Source organism: Tupaia chinensis, unplaced genomic scaffold, assembly GCF_000334495.1.
Source record: "Tupaia chinensis unplaced genomic scaffold, TupChi_1.0 Scaffold000568_1, whole genome shotgun sequence".
NCBI lineage: Eukaryota > Metazoa > Chordata > Mammalia > Scandentia > Tupaiidae > Tupaia > Tupaia belangeri.
The window spans coordinates 3153718-3177051 of record NW_006160082.1 but is presented as its reverse complement, the minus strand read 5'-3'; the positions used below and the strand labels follow the sequence as shown (position 1 = coordinate 3177051).

At 39.3% G+C, this 23334-nt stretch overlaps 2 protein-coding genes across 8 annotated transcripts in view; one reads left to right on the top strand and one right to left on the bottom strand.

Annotated features, from left to right (window-relative positions):
• Nucleotides 1-11360, top strand: part of SPATA7 (spermatogenesis associated 7) — a 46818-nt gene extending 35458 nt beyond the window's left edge. For all 6 annotated transcript variants that reach the window (XM_027775503.1, XM_006158014.3, XM_006158013.3 and 3 more), the window contains 4 exons: nucleotides 4261-4314; nucleotides 6675-6752; nucleotides 10439-10496; nucleotides 10743-11360. In XM_027775503.1, the coding sequence (XP_027631304.1) occupies nucleotides 4261-4314; nucleotides 6675-6752; nucleotides 10439-10496; nucleotides 10743-11327 (775 nt within the window). In that variant the 3' untranslated portion in view covers nucleotides 11328-11360. The remainder of the gene's footprint in view (nucleotides 1-4260; nucleotides 4315-6674; nucleotides 6753-10438; nucleotides 10497-10742) is intronic.
• Nucleotides 11361-20983: 9623 nt separating this feature from the next.
• PTPN21 (protein tyrosine phosphatase non-receptor type 21) overlaps nucleotides 20984-23334 on the bottom strand; it is a 111063-nt gene continuing 108712 nt past the window's right edge. For both annotated transcript variants that reach the window (XM_006158011.3, XM_006158012.3), the window contains one exon: nucleotides 20984-22841. In XM_006158011.3, the coding sequence (XP_006158073.1) occupies nucleotides 22713-22841 (129 nt within the window). In that variant the 3' untranslated portion in view covers nucleotides 20984-22712. The remainder of the gene's footprint in view (nucleotides 22842-23334) is intronic.

The following is a 23334-nucleotide window of genomic DNA, read 5'->3' as shown; positions in this document are numbered from 1 at the left end:
TCGAGTCCTAGACCAGGTGACTTGCATGCCCAAAATTCTGAGAGAAAGGGGCAAAGAGACTGCAGCATGGCCATCCGCTGTGTTGGGGGTGATTTTCCCACACACCCCCACCCATCCCTCTCTCTCTTTGTCTCTCTTTGGCAAGCACACACACCCTGTGGCATGCTATTTAAAAGCTAAATAAATAAATAAAAAGTATAACATTTAAAAATAATAATAAATTAAAAATAAAAAATAAGGGGGCCTGGCGGGTGGCCTGGTGATTAAGGGTGCTAAACTCCCACATGGCTGACTACAGTTCGAGTCCCAGACCTGGTGGCTTGCTTTCTTGCTTTCTTTCTCTCTCTCTCTGTCACTCTGTTCCTCTCTAGTCAAATTAAAATAAAGTTAAATAAAATAATTATTTTAGAAAAACTAATAAATAGTATTTTATAAAATAGTACTTATATGCTCTAATCTGTTTTGATGTTACACGATTCAGTTGGCACTGTTAGTTTTTCTTAGGAATTTTACAAAGTTAGGTGCTCAGTAAAAGTTCAGCCAATTCTTTACTGAAGGGAAAGGGGACATCGGCTTGCATTATTTGTCCATGCCATTTATGACGAAAGGGCTTTTTCCCAGACAAGGCTTCTGGTAGTGATACTAAGCAGCATCTGTGTAACAGTAGAACTAAAGAGCCTCACCATGCAAGGGATCACATTTTGTGATTTTCCAGTATTCACTATATGCTAAAGCTTGACCTGTCCAAGCTATGTGGAAGCACTCTTTTTTTGTTTTGTTTTGTTTTGTTTTGTTTTCTAAAGAGATTTTTGCTATAGTACACTCTCCGAAGAGACAGAGAGAGAGACAGAGAGACAGAAAGCAAGAAATCATTCCCTGGGAAAATGGCCATGCTGCAGTCCCATCTCCTCCATTCTCTTCTTGGGATTTTGGGCACACACACACATCCTGCATGAATATAAGCTGCCAGGTTCAGAACTCGAACCACGGTTGACCACATGGAAGTCCAGTGACTTAACCATTATGTAATCTGCTGGTCCTGGGAGCACTCTTTTTTTTTTTTTCTTTTTAAGAGATTTTTGCTATAGGGTGCATGCAGTCACCGAAGAGACAGACACAGAGAGATAGAAAGCAAGAAATCACTAAGTCCGGACTCAAACCACAGTCAACTACTTGGGAGTTCAGCAAAATAACTGTTACACCATGTGCTGGTCCCCCAGAAGCACTCTTAAAAAGCTCCTTCTTGGGCCAGCAGGTGGCGTGGTGGTAAGGTGCTGGACTGCCACATGACTGACCATGGATCAAGTCCCAGACCTGGAGGCCTGCTTTCTCATTTTCCCTCTCTCTCCCTCTCTGTCTCGTTGATGAATTAAAATAATGATAATAATAATTAATAAAAATTAAACAATTTTTTTTTTTTAATGAAAAAGCTACTCCTCTGGGCCAGATGGTGGCATAGCTATTACTGTGTATGCTCATGAACCAGCACTGGCTGTGTCTGGGATTATCTCTTAGAACAGGGACCCTGTTGCTGTCTCTCATCTTTCTGTCTGTCCCTTTTAGGGACCAGCAGTTGGTGTAATGGCTATGTCGCTGGATTCCCATGTAGTCAACTACAGTTTGAGTCCCGGACTCGGTGGCTTAAACTCAATGCTGGGCTTGTGTGCATGTGTGCCCAAGATCCTGAGAGGAGAATGGAGGAGAAGGGATTGCCATGTGGCAATCCCCCTGGGGGGTGATTTCTCACTTTCTGTCTCTCTGTCTCTCTCTGTCTGTCTGGTGAGCATGTACGCCCTATAGCAAAAACCTCTCCATAAATAAATAAACAAACTTTTTTTAAAAGCTACTCATCATGTTTGGTATTCTGGAACACTACACCTAAATGAAAATGATAGATTAGCAGGCGGTAGAGAACCTAAAGGTTAGCTTCAATAGTTTCAGTTGTCAGATATAGTTCCAGTGTCAGAGATTGGATATGAGGTGAAGGTGGTGGGAAAAAAGGAGGGAACAGATTTTAAGACACAAGAATGGGATGTTACATAGCAGACCAGAAGGAAAGCACACAGTCTCCTCTGGCCCAGCTTCTCCCTCAAGCCTTTGCCAGAGATATCTGACCTGCTAAGGTGACAGGGAGTTCATTGTTAACCTTTCTTGTCCTTGAAATTCATGGTGCTTCAGTCATATAACTTAATATTTATAAACTGCTCTGGAGCCAGTTACCATTGAATAAAAAGAATAACCTATAGAAAGGAACATGTATCTTTTCTAGTAGTTTCTATCTAAACACAGTAAAGTAAAATATTATAATAGACTATACCTGGGTAAAAGGCTTGGAATTAATTAACAGTGACATAACTGAATAATGACAAAATGTATCATAATGAGCAGCTTAATAAAAATTTCCTAGGGAAAGCTATATTTCCAACATTATTTTTATGGTAACCTTAATCAAACTGTCAGTTTATACTAGGAAAGTGTCCTAATGTAGTTTTACATGTAATTGTGAACTTGTAATTAGAAGACTAGTTTAAAAACCTGTCATTGGGAACCAGCAGTTAGCTTAATGGCTATGTCGCTGGATTCCCATGTAGTCGACCGCAGTTCGCATCCCGGACCCGGTGGCTTAAAACTCACGCCGGGCGCGTGTGCGTGCGTGCCCAAGATCCCGAGAGGAGAATGGAGGAGAAGAGATTGCGGCATGACCATCCTTCTTGGGGGGTGATTTCTCGCTTTCTGTCTCTGTGTCTCTCTCTGTCTGTCTGGCGAGCGCACGTGCCCTATAGCGAAAACCTAAAAAAAAAAAAAAAAACCTGTCATTGCTGTTTACTAACATTAACCTTGGAAAGTTACTTAGCCTTTCTGACACTTGATGAACTCATTAGTAAATGGGAAAAAATAAATACTATATCTGACTGGGTCGTTTTGATTGAATTAGATAATGGATATGAAAATGCTTTTAAAATTCCAAAACTGCCGGAGACCAACCTCGGAGTGGGTGGGTTATCTTGACGGAGGTGGCGAAGGTGAACAGAAGACAGAGGCCTCGATGCCTTTTCATGCACGTCCTTTGCCGGACACCCCTCAGAGATCGCTCTCTGAGGAGTGACAACTGCTAGGAATCATCGTGCCTTTTTATTGAAAATGTGATACATGCAAGTAAATGGGTGAGGGGCAGTAAAAGATTTACTCTAAGGAACAGGGTATACAAAGCATGGAAGCAATAATTATAAAACATGCTGTTTGTCTTGTTAGCTCAGGTAAAGTCAATCACAGTTCTCAGGATGAGGAAGTCCATTTGTCTGCTGTATCTTCTTCTTGGATCTTGATTACTGGGAAGAGTCTTTTGAAGAGGGGGCTTGCAGGATGTTTGACAACTTCAGTCCCGGGCCAGGGCGATAACGTTGCTGGTTACAATGACCTAGATGGAAATCTTGTCTTGCTAAGTAAAGACACAGTTAATATATGGACTATCTATACATTACAACAATAGAGGATGAGTCTATGATCTTATATGGGAAAGGAAGATGATCTTGTAGCTCCGGAGACAACACAGGATGTTTTATTAGCAGTTTTTCATAGTCAACAGCACATAGATGAGAAACTCTTTGTAGTTGAAAGCTACCTGTTGCTTTAGATAAGAACTCCCAGCTAAAATGGTTAATCTTTCTGTGGAGCCCTCAGCTTTGTCTGCTGAGTCTGTCAATTAGTGAGTTCTTTTGTTTTATCTCTGGGTGAATGTGCTGACTTTGCCTAGCATGAGCTAACTTTGGCCTGTAGCTTTAACAAGGGTATGTACGTAAAACTAGCCTTAAACTAACTTAGTTTTCATATGCTACTGATGCTACTTTGGCTAATACTATTTTGACCTAACAAATGTTAGTTCTGGCTTAGACAGACAAGTGGGGGAGTCTCAAACTTCTCGCCCTCTTCTTAGGGAACCACATTCCTACAAGATCACTAATTGGCTTTATTGTAATGGTTGGGGGTGATATCTTACTCTTGCAGGGTACCGTAATAACAGTAAAACTCACGGCAGAGAAATTAACTATAGGCCAGTAAAACGACACAAGGAGAGTTAGTAAACCGCTGGCCTTGTCTCGCCATTTCTTCCCAGCCCAGGCCATGGGAGAAAGCCTCTTTACCAGTTTGTGTTGTCTGCATGGCCCCGTCACAAAACATATTATTACAACATAGAACGTTGTTGAACACCTGTGTTATGGCGCCATCGTTTTGCTCATATATTTCAACTTTCTTTTCTAGGACAGTACGTCATTCTTCCCTGCAGTCTCCATCAGGAAGTAAACTCTACTCTGAGTAAGATCTTTTTGACGTCTTCATTTTATTTCGTGGGGCTCAAGAATTAAAAATCACAGAAGCTATTGTTAAATAAGCCAGAATTAAACACTAATCTCTCTTACACAGAAGCCATTGTTAAATAAGCCAGAATTAAACACTAATCTCTCTTACAACCAGCTTTAAGGTATCATTTGTATAATACATACTAAATTTGTGAAAATGATGACAGTTTTTTGGAATCAATCACTTCATTTTGCATCTCCAGGAAAAATTCATCTTAGCTCATAATACGTTTTTAAAAAATAACTAGTACCCATAGTTCTGTTTTTGTTTTTGTTTTTTTAAGTAAAACAAAGTAATATAGTAATGAATAACAAAGAAGAGCTTTAGAGAAGTGCAGAATTTCGGTAAACCTATAGGACCCTTCCTGTAGGTTTCTAACCTCACCAAATCTTGGCAGGTACTATACATTTAGGTTTTAATTAAGTTACTTTTTTTCAGAGAAATAACTTATTTATACATTTTCACTTATTCCCAAACTTTCTGCTATTTGACCTTTGAAAGTGTAACTTTTCTGGGAACCGCCATCTTCCAGTAATTAAAATGTCGAACACAAAGAGGAGAGGTACCCCATACATGTTTTCTAGGCCTTTTAGAAGCAGGGAGTGGTACCTTTGGCAACATACATGTGAATCTACAAGGAAGGTGATATTGTAGACATTGAGGAAGTGGGTGCTATTCAAAAAGGAATGCCCCACAAATGTTACCATGGCAAAACTGGAAGAGTCTCTAGTGTTACCCAACATGCTGCTATCATTGTTATAAGCAAACAAGTTAAGGGCAAGATTCTTGCCAAGAGAATTGATGTGTGTATTGAGCATATTAAACATCCTAAGAGCAGATAGCGTCCTAAAACGTGTGAAGGAAAATGATCAGAAAAAGAAGAAAGCCAAAGATTCTGGGTTCAACCAAAGCGCCAGCCTGCTCCACCCAGAGAAGCACACCTTGTGAGAACCAATGGAAAGGAGCCTGAGCTTCTGGAACCGATTCCCTATGAATTCATGGCATGATGGGTGTTAAAAATAAACTATGGTCTATAAAAATGTTTTCCTTAATTAAGTAGAATTATGTTCCCTCCCCAAAGCTAATTTTAATTGTGCTCTAATTCATTTTCTGATATTTTTATTTGAATTTAGTATTTACCTGAAAGATGTTAAGTGGCTTATTATGCAACAAATAAAACTCAGTTGGTTCGAAAAAAAAAGTATAACTTTTTTGAATGTATAACATTTTATAAAACATTTAAATTTATTATCTGATTTGCATAACTCCTCTCTCTAGATTTGCTTGTTTAGTAATTGGGTAGTTACTTACTATTTACATTTTCTATTCACTGATTTCAGCTCATTAAAATCAAATTTACAATATTATCCTAATAGGATATATCCTATATTCTTGTAACATTGCTAAAATATAATTATCTCATTGGATCGTATAATAAAGAAATGTGTCCAAGTAATTAAAAGTTACCACTAAACTTATATTCAAATATTTTCCTATTAATTTTTTTATCCTCTCCAAACATTTTGAGAAAGTACGTTTTTCTGTTTAGTGAATTTCCTAACCTTCTGTTCAGTGAATAACCTAGTAAGATGTTGTCCTAGGAGTAGGAGAGGACTTCATAGTAGAAGCACCTCCTTCTCTGGACAACTTCCTTTTTTCTTCCTGTGAGTGCCTCATGAGGGCTCACGTCTGAGCTGGGGGAAGGGTCCATATCTGAGCTGTCGAACGTGGTGAGGGCTCACATCTGACCTACCGAATGTGGTGAGGGCTCACATCTGAGCTACCGAATGTGGTGAGGGCTCACATCTGAGCTACCGAATGTGGTGAGGGCTCACATCTGTGCTGCCGAACGTGGTGAGGGCTCACGTCTGTGCTGCTGAACATGGTGAGGGCTCACGTCTGTGCTGCTGATCAGCTCCTATCTGAGCTGACAAATATGAGTAGGAGCCAGAAAAGATTTGAAGCCCTCGTTGGAAGCTCTTGCTCCCAAATGTCTCACATGTGCTTGTCCTTTACCTTTGGTTTCTCCTTTCATTTTGCTTTATTCTGTTTATTCTTTATTGCTTGGATGCTGTAGACAGCTTTAAAATTTCACTCTGTTGGGTAATATTTTCTCATTTTAGTAAGTATTTATCTTTGCATATTGAAAAAGTGGACATATGTTTCATAACATTCCCCTTAATAATATGATATATAAGTACAGTTGTAATAGGAGATATGTGTGTGTGTGTGTGTGTGTATTGTGTATTAAATGCTCATGTTTTCAGAATAAATAAGCAGTCATTTTTATGCTATGTATTGCCTTGCCTTCACAGTGAAGAAGAATTACTATATCTGAGTTTCATTGAAGATATAACAGATGAAATTTTGAAACTTGGCTTATTTTCAAACAGGTTAGATATTTAACATTTTGCTTTGGCAATTGATGTACATTAAATAGTGCTCATATGGTTTTAATTTTTTAATATTATTTCTACATATTAGGAAATGAAAATTTATATTGTTTTTTTGGGATCCTATTCATATAATTGACAAGTTGTAAAGAAATTTTAATTCATATGCTAAGGTAAGTTCACAGTTTGGGGAACTTATAGAAAAGAATAAAGACTTTGGGACCAGCAGGTGGCATAATGGTTACATGACTGGACTCCCACATAGTCGACTGTGGTTGAGCCCTGGACCCTGAAGCTTAAAACTCACGCCAGGTGTGTATGCGTGCATGCCCAAAATCCTGAGAGGAGATGGAAGAAGAAGGGATTGCAACGCAGCCATCCCCACCAATGGGTGATTTCTTGCTTTCTGTTTCTCTGTCTCTCCAGTGAGCACATGAACTCTATAGCCAAAAAAAAAGCTCTTTTTTTTTTGAGAGGTTTATTTTTGCTATAGGGCACAGGCGCTCACCGGAAAGACAGAGAAACAGAGACAGAAAGCGAGAAATCTCCCCCTGGGGGGATGGCCACACCACAATCCCTTCTCCTCCACTCTCTTCTTGGGATCTTGAGCACACACACACATGCACCTGGCGTGATTTCAAACCACCACCAGGTCCAGGACTCGAACCACAGTTGACTACATGGGAGTCCAGCGACATAGTCATTACGCTAACTGCTGGTCCCAAAAAAAGCTCTTAAAAAAGGGAAAAGAATAAAGATTTTATTCATTTAAATATTATTATATCTCTTAGTTATAACAAACTAGCGAAATAAATTTTTGCTTTTATTTGCCAGTCTCCACAATTGTTTTACTATCTGAAACCAGGAGAATAAAAGCAATTTTTTGTTAGTAGTGTTATATCTAATAAAGTGAGGACAACTTAGAAACTAGGTTTGCATACATAAGTGAAATGGAAAGTTTGCAAAACCAAATTAGATATTGGACATCTTAAGAAAACTATGTGTTGAGACCAGCAGTTAGTGTAATGGCTATGTCACTGGACTCCCATGTAGTCAACCGTGGTTCAAGTCGCAGACCTGGTGACTTAAACTCAACGCTGGGCGTGTGTGTGTGTGTGTGTGCCCAAGATCCTGAGAGGAGAAAGGAGGAGAAGGAATTACAGTGTGGCCATCCACCCTGGGGGGTGATTTCTCACTTTCTGTCTCTCTCTCTTTCTGGTGAGCGCACATGCCCTATAGCAAAAACCTCTCCAAAAAAAAAAAAAAAAGAAAGAAAACTAAGTGACCCGAATCTACTTTGAATATCTGTGTTTCATAAATTCATTGGTCATGAGGCTCTCCGTTGTGTCACATAGTGTTGGACCTAGTTATGTATACTGCATGCTTTCTCTGTCGTAATATGCCAAATACAGACATTCCTAATTACTTTTTTGTTTTTAATGTTTATATTTAGTTATTTTTAGTTTGCATACGGCAGAGTGTGCTTGCCAGAGAAAGAGAGAGAAAGGGAGAAAACAACCCCATAGGGGATGGCCATCCCACAATTTCTTCTCCTCCACTCTTCTTGGGATTTTGGGCATGAATATGCACACATGTTTTTCAAGGTGCTGGGTCCAGGACTTGAATTATTCAGTCAGCCATGTAGGATCCAGCCATCTTAACCACCATGCCATCATACTGCCCCCTGATTACTTGTTTCTATTCTCCACTAAGTCAGTGTTTGTTTTTTAATTTAAGCAAATATTTTTATTATGGGTATAAAAAGGTATATCAAAAAGATGTAAACTTTTTGGCAATAATTATGTTTACTTCTTTCATTAAAAAACAATTGGTTAAAAAGGTTTGCATAATGTGTATGGAGTTTCAGATTTGTCAGATGAAAAAGAAAAGTTTTGGAGATCTCTTTCATAGCAATGTGAATTTACTTAACACTACTGAACCGTACACTTAAAAAATGATTAAGATAATAAATTTTGGTATGTTTTTTTCCGTAGCAACAAAAACTTTATATACAAAACTCATGTGTATTTATGCTTAAATTTTTATATATTTTTTAAAGAATTATTTTATTTAACTTCATTTATTTGAATTTGACCAGAGAGGGACAGTGAGAGAGAAAAAGAGGGAAAGTGAGAAAGCAAGTCACCAGGTTCGAAACTCAAACTGCTATTGGTTATGTGGGAGTTCAGCGCCCTTAACCACCACACTACGCCCCAAATTTTTATATTTTTGTAAAATATATTTTTCTCTTAAGACTACGAGGGTATTAGGGCCAGCAGGTCATGGTGGTTGAGATCCTGGACTCTCACATGACTGACCGCAGTTCAAGTTCCAGGCCTGGTAACTTGCTCTCTCACTTTCCCCCTCTGTCTCTCTGGTGATAGCATATGTCCTATAGCAAATTTTAAAATAATAATAAATAAATAAATCTTTTCTTTAAAAAGACTATAAATAGATTGCATCATTTTTAATACTAGCACCTAGAAATGCAGTCAACCAAAATGGTGAAGTATAGGCGTAATCCAATAAATCGTAGAATATTTAAGAGTGAGTTCTATTTAGCAATTAAAATTATTTTAAAAGTAAATTTACTGATATAGAAATATGTTCAAAATATATATAGTTGATTATAAAAAATGAATTAGGTATCCAAACAGTATGTCTTTTTTTAATTCCAGTTTTGGTAAAGAAATGTATATGCATAGGAAAATGCCTAGAAGTGAATATTCCAAAGTGTTGACAGTAGTTATAAAAAGTAGAATACAGATTTCTTTTATTTTTTATTTGCCAGAGGGTGTGTATACTCACCAGAGAGAGAAACAGAGAGGCAGAGAAAGAGGTAGAGGGAGAAAGCAGCCCCCAATGGGGCATAGTCATGTTACCATCCCTTCTCTTCCATTTCTTTACCCTGTTGGAATTTGGGGTACACATGTAGTTGCTCTCAACATGTTGTTCAAATCACCATGGCCAGGACTCAAAATCTGGTGATCCTTGTGGGATTCAGCTTTCTTAACCACTAGGCTACAGGTCTGGCCTCTGGTTGTTTTTTAAGAACCTTATTGGGGCCAGCAGATGACATAATAGTTACATTGCTGGACTCCCGCATAGTCAACTGCGGTTCAAGTCCTGGATGTGGCGGCTTAAAACTCAAGCCGGGTGTGTGTGTGTGTGTGTGTGTGTGTGTGTGTGTGTGTGTATGCCCCAAACCCCAAGGGGATAATGGAGGAGAAGGGATTGTTATGTGGTTCCACCCTGGGAGGTGATTTTTCACTTTCTGTCTCTGGTAAGTGCATGTGCCATATAGAAAAAAAATCTCTCTTAAAAAAAAAATATATATATGCATTCATGTGATCAAGAGATGACCATGGTATAGTGGAAAGAATAAATTCTCTGGAGCATGTGTGCACACCCAAAATCCCAAGAGAGGAATGGAAGAGAAGGGATGTCATCATGGCTATTCTGTCTTTCTTGCTTTCCCTCTCTCTCTTTGTCTCTGTCTCTCTCCAGTTAGAACACATGCCCTATAGCAAAAATTAAATATATATATATATATAAATATATATGTTTGTTTTATATGTTTATATATATTTTCCCTCCCAAACCTCTAGTAGTTTGGGAATTACATAGCTATTGTTTATTTATTTGGTTTTCTGATTTTGAGACATTAACATTTTTATCATTTGTAGGTTTTTAGAACGACTGTTTGAGCGACACATAAATCAAAATAAGCATCATTTGGAGGAGGTTTGTTTTTGCTTTGATCTTCATTAGAAAAATTCTAATGTAGAAATCATTTTAAAGTTTTTCTTTCCCCTCAAAGAATACATTAAAATATGTGCTTTTTGTTTTTCTTGAACTTTTTGTTGTGGGGAGTGGGTGGGGAAGTGGAAGGGAAAATATTAATCTGCTGAGATTAGTAGCAGTGCAGACAGTTAATTCAACTTGACTAATTTACTCAGCATAATTATTTTCATCTTTTTTTAATCCTAGGCAAAAATGCGTCACTTGCTGCATGTCCTGAAGGTAGATTTAGGCTGCACATCTGAGGAAAACTCAGCAAAGCTAAGTGATGCTGGTATGTTGAATTTCCTGGATTTTGAAGAGACTGGGAATACAGAACAAGATGAAGTTAAAAATGAGCATGAAGTAACAATTCAACAGGAACGTCAAGAATACCGAAAGGCTTTGGATATGTTATTATCTGCACCAAAGGATGAAAATGAGATACTCTCTTCACCAAATGAATTTTTCATGCCCATCTACAAGTCAAAGTATTCAGAAGGGGTTATAATTCAACAGGTGAATGATGAAACAAAGCTTGAACCCTCAATTTGGGATGAAAACAATCCAAGCATTTCAGACAGTGTAATAGACCAGGAAACATCTGTGAATGTCATTGAAGGTGACAGTGACACTGAAAAGGTTGAAACTTCTAATGCATTATGTTGTCTTAGCACATCACTAACCGAATCTGTTCAGTTGCCCAGTGAGAATGGTGACAGTAATCATGACTTGGAATTACCAGCTCTTAAAATCATGGACATGAGCATTAAGGACTGCCTTTTGGATGTTTGATCTTCACTAATAAATACCTCAAATGACCAGTAACTCAGTATACTTCTTTTTTTAATTATTATTTAGTAATATCTCTGTGTGAGTTTTCTGTTTTGCATAATAGGTTACCATAATTTTATCAACTTAAAACACTACACATTTATTACTTATCCCATAGTTGCTATGCATCGGGAATCTAAACACAGCCTAGTTGGGTCCTCTGCTCTGGGTCTCACCGATTATTGCTCACAAAGCGATAATCAAAGTAGTAGTCTGAACTAGACAAGAATCCACTTCCTCTTTTAGGCTGTTGGCAGAAGGCTTTTTCTTGTAGTAACTAACAGATCTGAAAGTTTCATTTTTCTGCTAGCCAATGTCCAGAGGCTGCCCACACTTGGCCCTTCCCTTAGGAAGGCTAAGAGGAGAACCAGAGAGACTGTTAGTAAGGTGCAGTTTTTTGGGTGTTTTTTTTTTAAAGAATTATTTTATTTTATTTTATTTATTCATTTATTTATTTTAATTTGACCAGAGAGAGACAGAGAAAGAGAAAGTGAGGAAGCAAGCCACCAGGTCCAGGACTTGAACCATGATTAGCCAAGTGGGAGTGTCCAGTGCCTTAACCACCATGCCACCTGCTGGTCCCACAAGGTGCAGTCTTAACATAATGTAACATAAATACAGGAGTGACTTTCCATCATCTTTGCCATGTTCTTTTGGTTAGAAGCAAGTCATAGGTCTCACCTATATGCAAGGAATGAGAATAGTATACAGGGGATGACTCCAGAAAGTGGAATTCACTGGGATTACCTGAGGATCTGTCAGCCTCAATTTATAAAGCTGCTTTTCAGGGGAATATATTTTACCCAAACCTAACTGGCTTTGTAGGCAATAGGAAAGTATATGATCTAGTATGGGTCTTGAAATATTATGTCTTATCTACAGTATCTTTAATTTTTTCCCTCACTTTCCTATAGTCTCAGAAGCCTCAATGGCTTTCTAATTATTCATGAGCTAGGGCAGTCTGTCAGCTGGGAATGAAGAGTTTATATGTAGTGACACACAGATGATCCATTTTACAAGAAGCTGACCATCACCACTGTGCTCAGGGTTCAGACTCAGAAACAGTCTTCAGAGAACAGTATGGTGGGGCTGACCACTCAACCCACTCACTCCCAATAAGTGGTGTACCAACACAACCTGTTGTCGTCCTTTCATGGTCCCACCTACCCCTCAGTATCATCTCTGAAATTCTTAACTCCTAACTCTCTAAGTAACTTTCCCATCTATTTGTCTTTGTCCTCTGTTCAGTTCTTGGACTCCATTTTTCCTCTGCTCCATGCTCTTTTTTTTCCTTCAGTCCCAGCCTCACTCATCCACAAACCCCTCATTTAATTATTCAGGTAGCTCCCTCAGACCTACCTTGGTTCACAATTTCCTTCCTTAGCTAGAGCTACCATCTTTCTTACGGCATTCTCAGTAACTGTTTTCTTGCTATTTATTCTCTACTCTCCTATTCAGGCCAAGCCCCAGGACTACTTCAATCTGCCCTGCTTTGACATGTCCAGTCTTCTCTATGCTTTAACCAGATACAGCTTTTTTCTGTAGGGGCGGGACCCATCCTAACTGTAATTGATAGTATGTTTTTGTTGTTGTTCTTATTCTCTAGTTTTCCTTTTATGAGGTTGGGGGCGGGGGGAGTTTTTAAAAGTTCATGGAAAATGTGTATTTTGAAAAAGTTATGCAAGAATTTCACATTTTTTTATGCCTAAATAAATTCATTATAACTTGTTTGAACAGGACCTAATTCAAAGTATTAAGAAGGACATGGCATCATATTCTAAAAGCTATCAGTGCAACATGAATTCTGTTAAGTTGAAGCAAGAACAAACATCAAATTTATGAAGATGGAAGGGGTGGAAGAATAGTGAGATTATGGATGCTATATAAAGAGTTTATGAGGATAGTACCTCAAAGAAATCAATAGTTACAAATACATAACTTGTTTTAAGAAAGGTCAAGGGTTGGCCCCATAGCCTAGTAGTTAATGGAACTGGATTCCATAAGGCCAGTTGTAGTTTAAATTCTGGCTCCAGTAGTTTGTAAAACACACCATGCACATATACGTCATCTCAAAATCCTTACACAATAGAGAAATAGAGGAGAAGGGATTGTAGTATGAACATGCCTTGTTGTAGATTGCTTTCTTCCTCACTTCTCTCTGGTGAATGCACATGCCCACTGGCTATAAAAATTAAAATTAAAAAAAAGGAAAAAATGGTGGATACGATGATGCCCACAAGCAACAGACCATCCACATCATTTCATGAGAAAAAAATTTAATCTTGCTCTTGCTGTAAAGGGGGCCAATGATTAACAACAGAATCAATAGCTAACACTATAGATGCCTCAACTGGTTTACCTTAGACAATTCTGACTGAAAAATTAAAGTTGAGCTAATTTCTGCTTGATTGGTACCAAAACTTGTACCCATTCAGGTATAGACAAGAGCAGAGATATCATTGGAAGTTTTTTAAAAGCGGGATCAAGATCCTGAAGTATTTCTTCAAAGCATAATAATAGGTTAACAGACATGGCTGTACCAGCATGATCCTGTCTGGTTTCGTGCCAGTACCTTGCTATTTTGGTTTTTATGGCATTATATTTTGAAATCAGGTAGTCAGATGCCCCTGACTTTATTCTTTTTGCACAATATTGCTTTGATAGTATGGGGTCATTTGTGATTCCAGACATTTTTTTTTACTATTTCTGTGAAGAATATCACTAGTATTTTGATAGGAATTGCTTTAAATTTGTAGATTACTTTGGATAATATTGACATTTTTGACTATGTTGACTTTTCCAATCCATGAACTGCTAGTTCTGATTTTCTATTATTTTGTTGAGAACTTTTACATCTATATTCATTAGAAATGTTGGATGGGACCAGCAGTTAGCGTAATGGCTATGTCGTTGGACTCCCACGTAGTCGACCGCAGTTTGCGTCCCAGACCCAGTGGCTTAAAAACTCACGCCGGGCACGTGTGCGTGTGTGCCCAAGATCCCGAGAGGAGAATGGAGGAGAAGGGATTGCAGCGTGGCCATCCCCCCTGGGGGGTGATTTCTCGCTTTCTGTCTCTCTCTCTCTGGCGAGCACACGTGCCCTATAGCAAAAACCTCTCAAAAAAAAAAAAATGTTGCTTTGCAATTTTCTTATTTTGTTGGTTCTTGTCTGCTTTTGGTATCAAGATGATGGTAGCTTCATAAAAGAGTTTGAGAGGATTTCCTACATTTGGATCTTTTGAAATGTTAATTGGTGTTAATTTTTCTTTAAAAAATTGTGTAGAATTCAAAAGTGAAGTCATTGGGATCTGGGCTCCTCTTATTGGGAGACTGTTTATTACAGATTCAATTGTATTATGTGTTATTGGTCTATTCAGGCTTTCTATCTCATCCTGATCCAATCGTATATTATACATACCCAAAAATTTGTACAACTCTTCTAGGTTTTCCAGCTTGTTGGCATATAGTTGCTCATAGTATTTCTTGTAATATTTCATATCTCTTGTAATATCCACTTTTTCTTTTCTAATTTATATCTAGGTCTTCTGTTTTTCTTAGTCTGGCTAGTAGTCTATTGATTTTGTTTGTTTCAAAAAAACAGCTTTTTCATTTTATCAGTTTTATTTTTTGTATTGTTCTTTTCTTTTCTACTTCATTTATTTTTGCTCTAATCTTTCCTATTTTCTTCTATTACTTTTTAGTTTAGTTTGATTTTCCTTTTCCTTGAGTTGTATTTACGTTATTGCCATCTTTCTCTTTTTCTCTGGTAAGCACCAATTATTATGAACTTCCTTTTCCATATTTTTTTACTATATCCCAAAGATTTGAGAGTGAATATTTTCATTATTATTGGCTTTAAGAAATTTTTAAATTTCATTAATTTCCTCAGGAATTTTGAAATTGTTCAGAAACTTGTTTTTAGTTTCCAGGTATTTATGTGATTTCAAAAGTTATTTTTGTTGTTCATATCAAGTTTATTTCCAGTGTAGTCAGAAAAGATGTTAGATATACTTTTAGTCTCTAAAATCTGTGCAGACTTAGTTTGTGCCCTATTTGTGGTCAATCTTAGAGAATGATTCATGTGCAACTAAGAAAACTGTATATTCGGTATTTGTTGGTCGATTGCTCTATGTGTCTGTCAGATCCATTTGGTTTATGGTATTGTTTAATTACAGCATCTCTTCAATCTTTGTCTAGATGATCTACCCAATGGTGAAAGTGAAGTGTTGAAATCTCCAACATTTGTTGTATTAGTCTGTTTCTCCCCTGAGGTCTAGTAGTCTTTATTTATTTAGATGCTATGGGGCCAGCAGATGGCATAGTGGTTATGTCACTGGACGCCCACATGGCTGACTACAGTTCAAGTCCTGGACCCAGTGCCTTGAAAATTATGCCAGGCACATGTATGTGCATGCCCAAGATCCCAGAAGGAGAATGGAGGAGAAGGGATTGTGGTATGGCCATCCCGCCAGGGGGGGTAATTTCTCACTTTCTCTCTCACTGTCTCTGTCTGTCTCTCTTCCTGGTGAGGACACGCACCTTATGGCAAAACCTCTTTAAAGAAAAAATCTAGATATGCATGCGTGCACACACACACGATGTGTTTCTTAAGCCATTAGATCTAGGAATCGAACCATGTAGTCGTCCATGTGGTATCCAGTGCCTTGCCTACCATACCACAGGGTGGCCTCTGACACTTTCTTTTGCATTGTCTATCCTGTTGTTGATGCTCTCTATAGAATGTTTTATTTCCTGTGTTGTATTCTTCATCTCTAGGATCTATTTGATTTTTTTTTTTAATTTTGGTATAGGGCATGTGTGCTCTCCAAAAAGACACAAAGATGGAGAGAGAGAGAGAGTGATAAATCACCCCTCAAAGGGGATTGCCACACTGCAATCCCTTCTCTTCTCAGGATTTTGGGCAGGTCTACATACATACCTGACATGATTTTCAATCTTCTGAGGCTGGTATTTGAACAGCATAGTCAGCCATAAGGGATCCAGCTGCCTTAACCATCATGCCACATGGCTGAACCTCTGGGTAGGTTCAGCCTACGTGGTGCTAGCAGGGGCAAGCAGGTGTTGAGACTCTAGGGGGAGTCTCTGCTTCATACCTTTTCTTCTCTATGCCCAGGTGTGGGGATTCCCAGCAACCTCCTCTCAATTAGCTGTTTCTCCCTCCCCTCTCCTCCCCACCCCTCCCCTCTCCTTCCACTGACAGGGAGATTAGGAGAGCTTCGCTGCAGGTGACAGAGGGAGCAGGGACCCGCCTCTAGAGCTTCATGTTGTGGGAGAAAGGTGATGCAGGCCTTCTAGTCAGTTGGGGAATGTCTGGTTTCCTCAGTGTCTCTTGTGGGGTGAGAGAGTGCACACATACACCAGGTTCTGTTCCTTGGAGCAGTCCTGCTGAGCTGGTCCATCTATATTCCAGAACGTGTTGCATAGCTTGGATGCCAAGGTCACAGCCCTACTGCTCAATCACTGTAAGCTCCCATGCAGGTCTGATGAGATTTCTGTGGGTCCTTAGGAAACTGAAGATTTGCAGGTTATTGGTTCTTAGTGCAGGTTTCACGTTAGCAGTTGCTCTGTTCTCAAAATGGTGTCACTCTTTACCTACTTGGGTCCTGGGAATTGGGGTTAACCAAGGGTTATCCATTGGGGTTATCCTTTCCAAGGGGCCAGCAGGTGGCATGGTGGTTAAGAGTGCTGGACTCTCACATGGCTGACTGCAGTTTGGGGTCTTGGGCACACATGCACACACACTCAGCGTGAGTTTTAAGCTGCTGGCCTCAAACTGTGGTCGACTATGTGGGAGTCCAGCAATGTAACCATTATGCTATCTGCTGGTCCTGGATTTTATAGATTTTTAAAAGTCTGTTCATTTGATATACCAGTCGTTTGACAGAAATTAACAAATACTGATCAAAACATGTATCTGGTGATAAGTCATTTTCAGAAATTTATAACAGTATGTCAGCCACACTGTTAGTAGTCTTGCAGTTAGGAGTTCAAACAATTACTCCTTTCTAGCTACCTGTTTATACTTCTAACTTTAAAGTATGTGGTTACTATCCCTTTCTTAACCCCTCCAAATATTGGAAAATGATTAAATTTATTCTGGTTGGGGCCAGTAGGTGCCATGGATCCCACAAGTCTAGACCTGGTGGCTTGAAAAACATGATGGGCACGTGTGCCTGCATGCCCAAAACCCTTAGAGGAGAATGGAGAAGGGATTGTGGTGTGGCCATCCCCCTGAGGGAGGCGATTTCTCACTTTCTCTCCCTCTGTGGTTCTCTCTCTCTCTCTGGCGAATGCACACACACCTAAAACTAAAATAGTAATAATAATAGGGACAACAGATGGTCTAATGGTTACATCATTGGACTCCCACATAGTGGTTTGAGTCCCAGACCTGGAGGCTTAAACTCACACCTGGCGCATGTGCATATGTGCCCATGATCCTGAGAGGAAAATGGAGAAGGGATTGCAGCCCAGCCATCCCCAACAGGGGGGTGATTTCTCACTGTCTGTCTCTGTCTCCAGTGAATGCACACACCCTATAGCAAAAATCTTTCTTTAAAAAAAATTCAGGTTTTTGGAAAATTAAGTATTTTAATTTCTTAATGTATGTGGATAATTTAAACATTTCTGGACATATGTACAGGGCAACCTTAACTTTACATGTGGCCTAGAGATACCCTTTACATTGTAATATTTGCCTCAGAACGGCTGCTCTGTCAGCTGAGTGGTGCGGACTTAAACTTCCTTCTTTCTTGACCCATCCCTTATCGCCATTTGAACCAGTGACAATACTAGGGAAGACACGCTAAGCTACAGGAAAGACAAGGCAATGTTCTTCCAATTCACCCCTGCTTCTCCTCATAGCCCATTTCCTAGTCTGCGTCCCTGCCTGCCCTAATCATTAAGTCCCATTCCCTTCCTTCCCCACACGCCACCAAAGCTTCTGCAACAAATGCTAGCATATTCACCCTGTGAAGTTTTCCCATGGAACTGACCCGTCTGATTTCAGTTGCTTTCTGAGTCTCCATCGCCACTGCCCGGCAGAAGCAGGGAGAAGTCATCGTCTGATCTCACCAGCAGGATGCAGAAAGGAAAAAACTTACCCCGTATCTTCTTGCAGTGCAGAATACAGAGATTAGGTTCTGTGCCACTGCTTTTCGGTCTTCTTGATTTAAATAAGCTTTGGGAGGACAAATCAAGAACGTTAGCATCCACTTAGAATATTGTTTGCCAGGAGAAATACTGCTATATTTCAGTTTCACATACAAATGAATTTTTAGAGCAAAGCTTTTATTTGGGAACTGGGTGAAACATATAGAAAACGATGCCACTTTTAACAATCCAAAGACTCCAGCAAGTGTTTTCTAAAATCCTCTGTATTTACCCATCCCCCAAACACACAGTTTAAACTGGACTTCCTGATTTTTTTCTCATTTTTCTGTAATGGTATATAATAAACCGAGCATTCATGTACAGGAATTTGAAAAACTCATGTTCTTTGAGCAGTATTTTCCAGACAAATTCTTAACAAAGCAATTCCTCTATTTTTGAAACATCTACCCCTAAGTTCGAAAAAAGAGTCTCTGTAATTTAGATTTTTAATAACCCTTAAGCTTTAGGGATAGTTTTCTTTCACTTGAAATCTTGTTGGGAAGCAAATTCCCCAAATTCACAAATTTGAATCCAGTTCCTTTAAAAAGTCTGATTTTAAAAATGATTTACAATACAGTTGGTTTAGTGGCCTGGTGGTTAAGGCAGATCCTATCTGGCCAATAGCACAGTTCAAATCCCAAACCAGGTGGCTTGAAAAAAACATGCTGTGCATATGTGTATGTGTGTCCAAAATCTGCCAAGACGGAGAAAGGGTTGCAATGTGACCGTGTCCCATTGGGAGAGTGCTTTCTCTGTCTCCCTCTCTGTCTCCCTGGCAAGTGCACGTGTCATCTGGCAAAATTAAAAAAAAAAAAAAATTTACAGTAAACCGTAATTTCTTTAGTAATTCCTGTCTTTTATTTGTTTATGTAAACCTCAAATAATAAACCTTCCCTTGATAAGTTGCAACTGACCTCCCCCAACTTTAATAAATTTTACTGTATGTAGTTACGTGCTATATATATTTAAATGTTCTTAGCACTGTGAGCATTAACACATTGACCCATTTGAAACGACTCGTTTCTTCTGAAGGTAAAAGCTCCGCAGAAAAGTCGTCCATGCCATGTTGTCATCACTCAGTCCCAGACCGCAGACTCCCCAATTCTTCAGTGTTTCTGGCGAGACACTGCTCTTTCGGAAAGTTTCTAAGGAAGCACAGGTCCCGTGTCTGTTTTAATCTTGCCAAAGGGATTTCAACACTAAATTCTAGGGCTTTCTGAATTGCTTCACAGTAGATGTTCCAGGAGAAAACTGTAATTAACAGTCCAGATGATATTCTTTTTTGTTTTTTTGGGGTTTTTTTGGAGAGGTTTTCGCTATAGGGCACGTGCGCTCACCAGACACAGAGAGAGAGACAGAGAGACAGAAAGCGAGAAATCACCCCCCAGGGGGGATGGTCACGCTGCAATCCCTTCTCCTCCGTTCTCCTCTCGGGATCTTCGGCACACACGCACACGCGCCCGGCATGGGTTTTAAGCCTCCGGGTCCGGGACGCGAACCACGGTCGACTACGTGGGAGTCCAGCAACATAGCCATTACGCTAACTGCTGGTTCCCCAGATGATATTCTAAAATCAACACTTTCTTTGCTCAAAACTATCAACTAGAATATTTCATCGAAAGACCTCACTGATCAGGAAAGCTGATGCCAGAGATGCCAAAACTTATCAGTGGGAAACACCGTTTATAGCCTACTCTTGGTGAAAAAGAATATTTTGGTAATTTTGATGGTAAATTAATAATTACCAAGGAACTAAAACACAAAGATACATGAAACATCGTGTACGTTTGGCACCCACTGACATCCTCAGTGCACACACAGTGAGTCTATAAACTTCAATGTTCTACAGTTTGTTCTTGAAAATCACATTATTTCAGTCAGGTAATACAGATTTATCTTTATTCAGAAACCCTTTCATATTCACTAACTGCAATTTAAAGTTTAAAATTACATGGCTCTGAAAAGCAATGTCAGACATGCGACATTTTAAGAATGACAGGTTTAAACTGTAGTTTTGTCCTCACAACAAATGTACTTATCAAACTATTACAACAGGGACACAAGTATACCATATATTACTCCAAATTTTGGTTTTACAATATGTTCTTGTCAACAGGACACTTCAAAATGTTCAAGTCTGAGAGAAAGCATAAATGTACCACTGGAAGAAAAAGCATAAAAAAAACTGTCCTTTATATGGAGTGGAGATGGGAGACACTACCATATGAAACACTATTCCAAAAATCTTCTGAGGAGCTCTTTCTGAATATGCTCACGTAGGTCTATTGTTCCTTAGACAAAGCCTTTCAAATAATTTTAGATTTAAAATTAACATTTTGTCCCTACGTAAAAGTATTTCCACTGTCAAAATTCATTTTTTGTGAATGAATTGGGTTATCCTCTTAGGTGGTGAGTTTCTGGGTAAATCAGAGTTTGGCTGCCACCTACCTCACCCTGCCTCACTGCTGACAGCACACATCTCGTGCTCACAATAATGAGTGCGACTCTTTAGGAGTGACATGAAAACCAGAATGATGTGTAGTTCTAGATTTGACATTATAGGAAATCAGCCTCAGGAGTAGGGAAACAGAAAAGGCTTCTCAGCTAAATACTCCAATTAGTCCTGACTTTTTCAACAACTGTGACAAGGCCATCTTAGCCTAAAGCCAAAGACCACACTCAGCCCCTTTAACTTAGCCTGGTGCTGTCCATTGGTTGGGATGTGCCTAAATGGGAAGGGAGAGGGAGAGACTAGGTAACCAAAACTGACCGAGGGGATTAGGGAACTAAAATTCAAGTACCTCTTGAATACCACACAGCAATCTCTGGTGGTCCCACAAGATTGGGCTATGGTTTTGGGAAAAGAGGTGAAACTGTTATTAACTATTCCCTTTTTTTTCAACCAAAAGAAAATAAAGCCATTTTGAGGCTTCTTTTAATGATAAACCTGGATTTATTTATGGAGGGATAAAAACGAATACAGGTTTAAGATAGAAGAACTCCAAGGGAACAAAACAAGTCATTGATAGTGCAGGCCTTGAGTTCCCTAGGAAAAGCTCTGTGGGTCGGCCTGGTGTTCCCGGCCCCATTTTCCATCGCACGCCTCAGTCAGAGCACAGGTAATAATGCATTTCTGCAAAGACGAAAGCATCTGGCACTTTCCATCACATTTCACTTACTCGTCCTGGTCATCCTACGTACCCTTAGCCCTCCTCTCTTATGAAACCCTTCTAAGACAATGTCCATTGTTATTGTTTCATCTATAAAGCAACACATATATTAAAACTCCGATTTATTGTTTTGAACAAAAAAAGTGCGTAAAACCATCCTAAGCAACTGTTTTTCACTTCATTTTCAACCAGTAAAATCAAACTCATTTAGGTTTATTAATAATACTGAGAAGATACTGAATCTGATTATTTTCTTACATTTTAAATAATATGCCTTCGTTCCCAATTTTACAAATTAATTGACTCATTTCTGTATCTTAATGAATTGAGCTCATATTTGGAAAATATAGGAGGTACAAATATATAGGACTTTTAGAATAAAAAATTTTCTGAATATAAAAATGCTTTCTGTTTCAAAATAACACTTTTAGATTTTCCTTATAGTTTTTGGGTTTGGTAGCTAAACCATTAAGTACCCAAGGATTTTTAAAAATAACAAAAGATAATAACATGGTTTTAAATACAAAGCTATACACAAACCACTCTTATCTGTGGGTTATCCCCATGGAAAGTTCTGTTCCTTGCTAAGAAAACCCCTCAATATTTTAGTCATAAAATAAAATTTCCATTATCAAAAACTAGTCCAAGATAGAAATCTATGTGCCTTAATGATTGCCAGAATTGCCCAGCATAGCTTCGGTAAAATAGAGAATTGTCTAGAAAATACAATCTCCAAAACGTGTGCAAGTACTGCAAATCCGACAGACCAGAGCAGGCAATGCCCTGAAAGTTAAATCCTTCTTCAGCATCTTTCCCAGGTCAGAAACCCCCCTTCGGTCTTGTGCTTTGCAATTTCCTTCAGTGCGCCACCATTCACGTCGCACCGCTCACGTCCTGATGTATCGCTGTGTGCATCAAGTGGAGAGGAGAAAGTATGAGTGAGGCAAGCACGTTTCAGCTGTAAACGCTGCAAGGATTAGGTCCCCAAAACAAGCTGTGGAGCTCAGATGAGCCTGGAGCTCTTCAGGAACTGGATGAGAACTCCGTATACAAACGTGTACTGGCAGAGCGTCTGCACCAGCAGCATTCTCTGCGCACGCAGCATGGCCAGGACTCTCGGGATGTCCAGCACCTACGTTGAGAGAAACAGTGATGAAGGAAGCGTGCTCCCCTGTGGTGAGAAAAGATGGCAAAAAAAGTGGTGTCCTGGCAGAAATCTGGTTAAGAGATGGACTACTACTCTAGTATAAATATGAATAGAATGTTCATGCGAATTATTTCTTCAACATTCCCTAGGCATAGCTCACGGACTTTGTCTGGTTAAATATAAACTACTGTATCTCACCAAATACCAACACTCAACAAAACACCCCGGGAACCAGCAGTTAGCGTAATGGCTATGTCGCTGGACTCCCACGTAGTCGACCGTGGTTCATGTCCCAGACCCAGTGGCTTAAAACTCACGCCGGGCGTGTGTGCGTGCGTGCCCAAGATCCCGAGAGGAGAATGGAGGAGAAGGGATTGCAGCGGGACCATCTCCCCTGGGGGGGTGATTTCTCGCTTTCTGTCTCTATGTCTCTCTCTGTCTGTCTGATGAGCGCACGCGCCCTATAGCAAAAACCTCT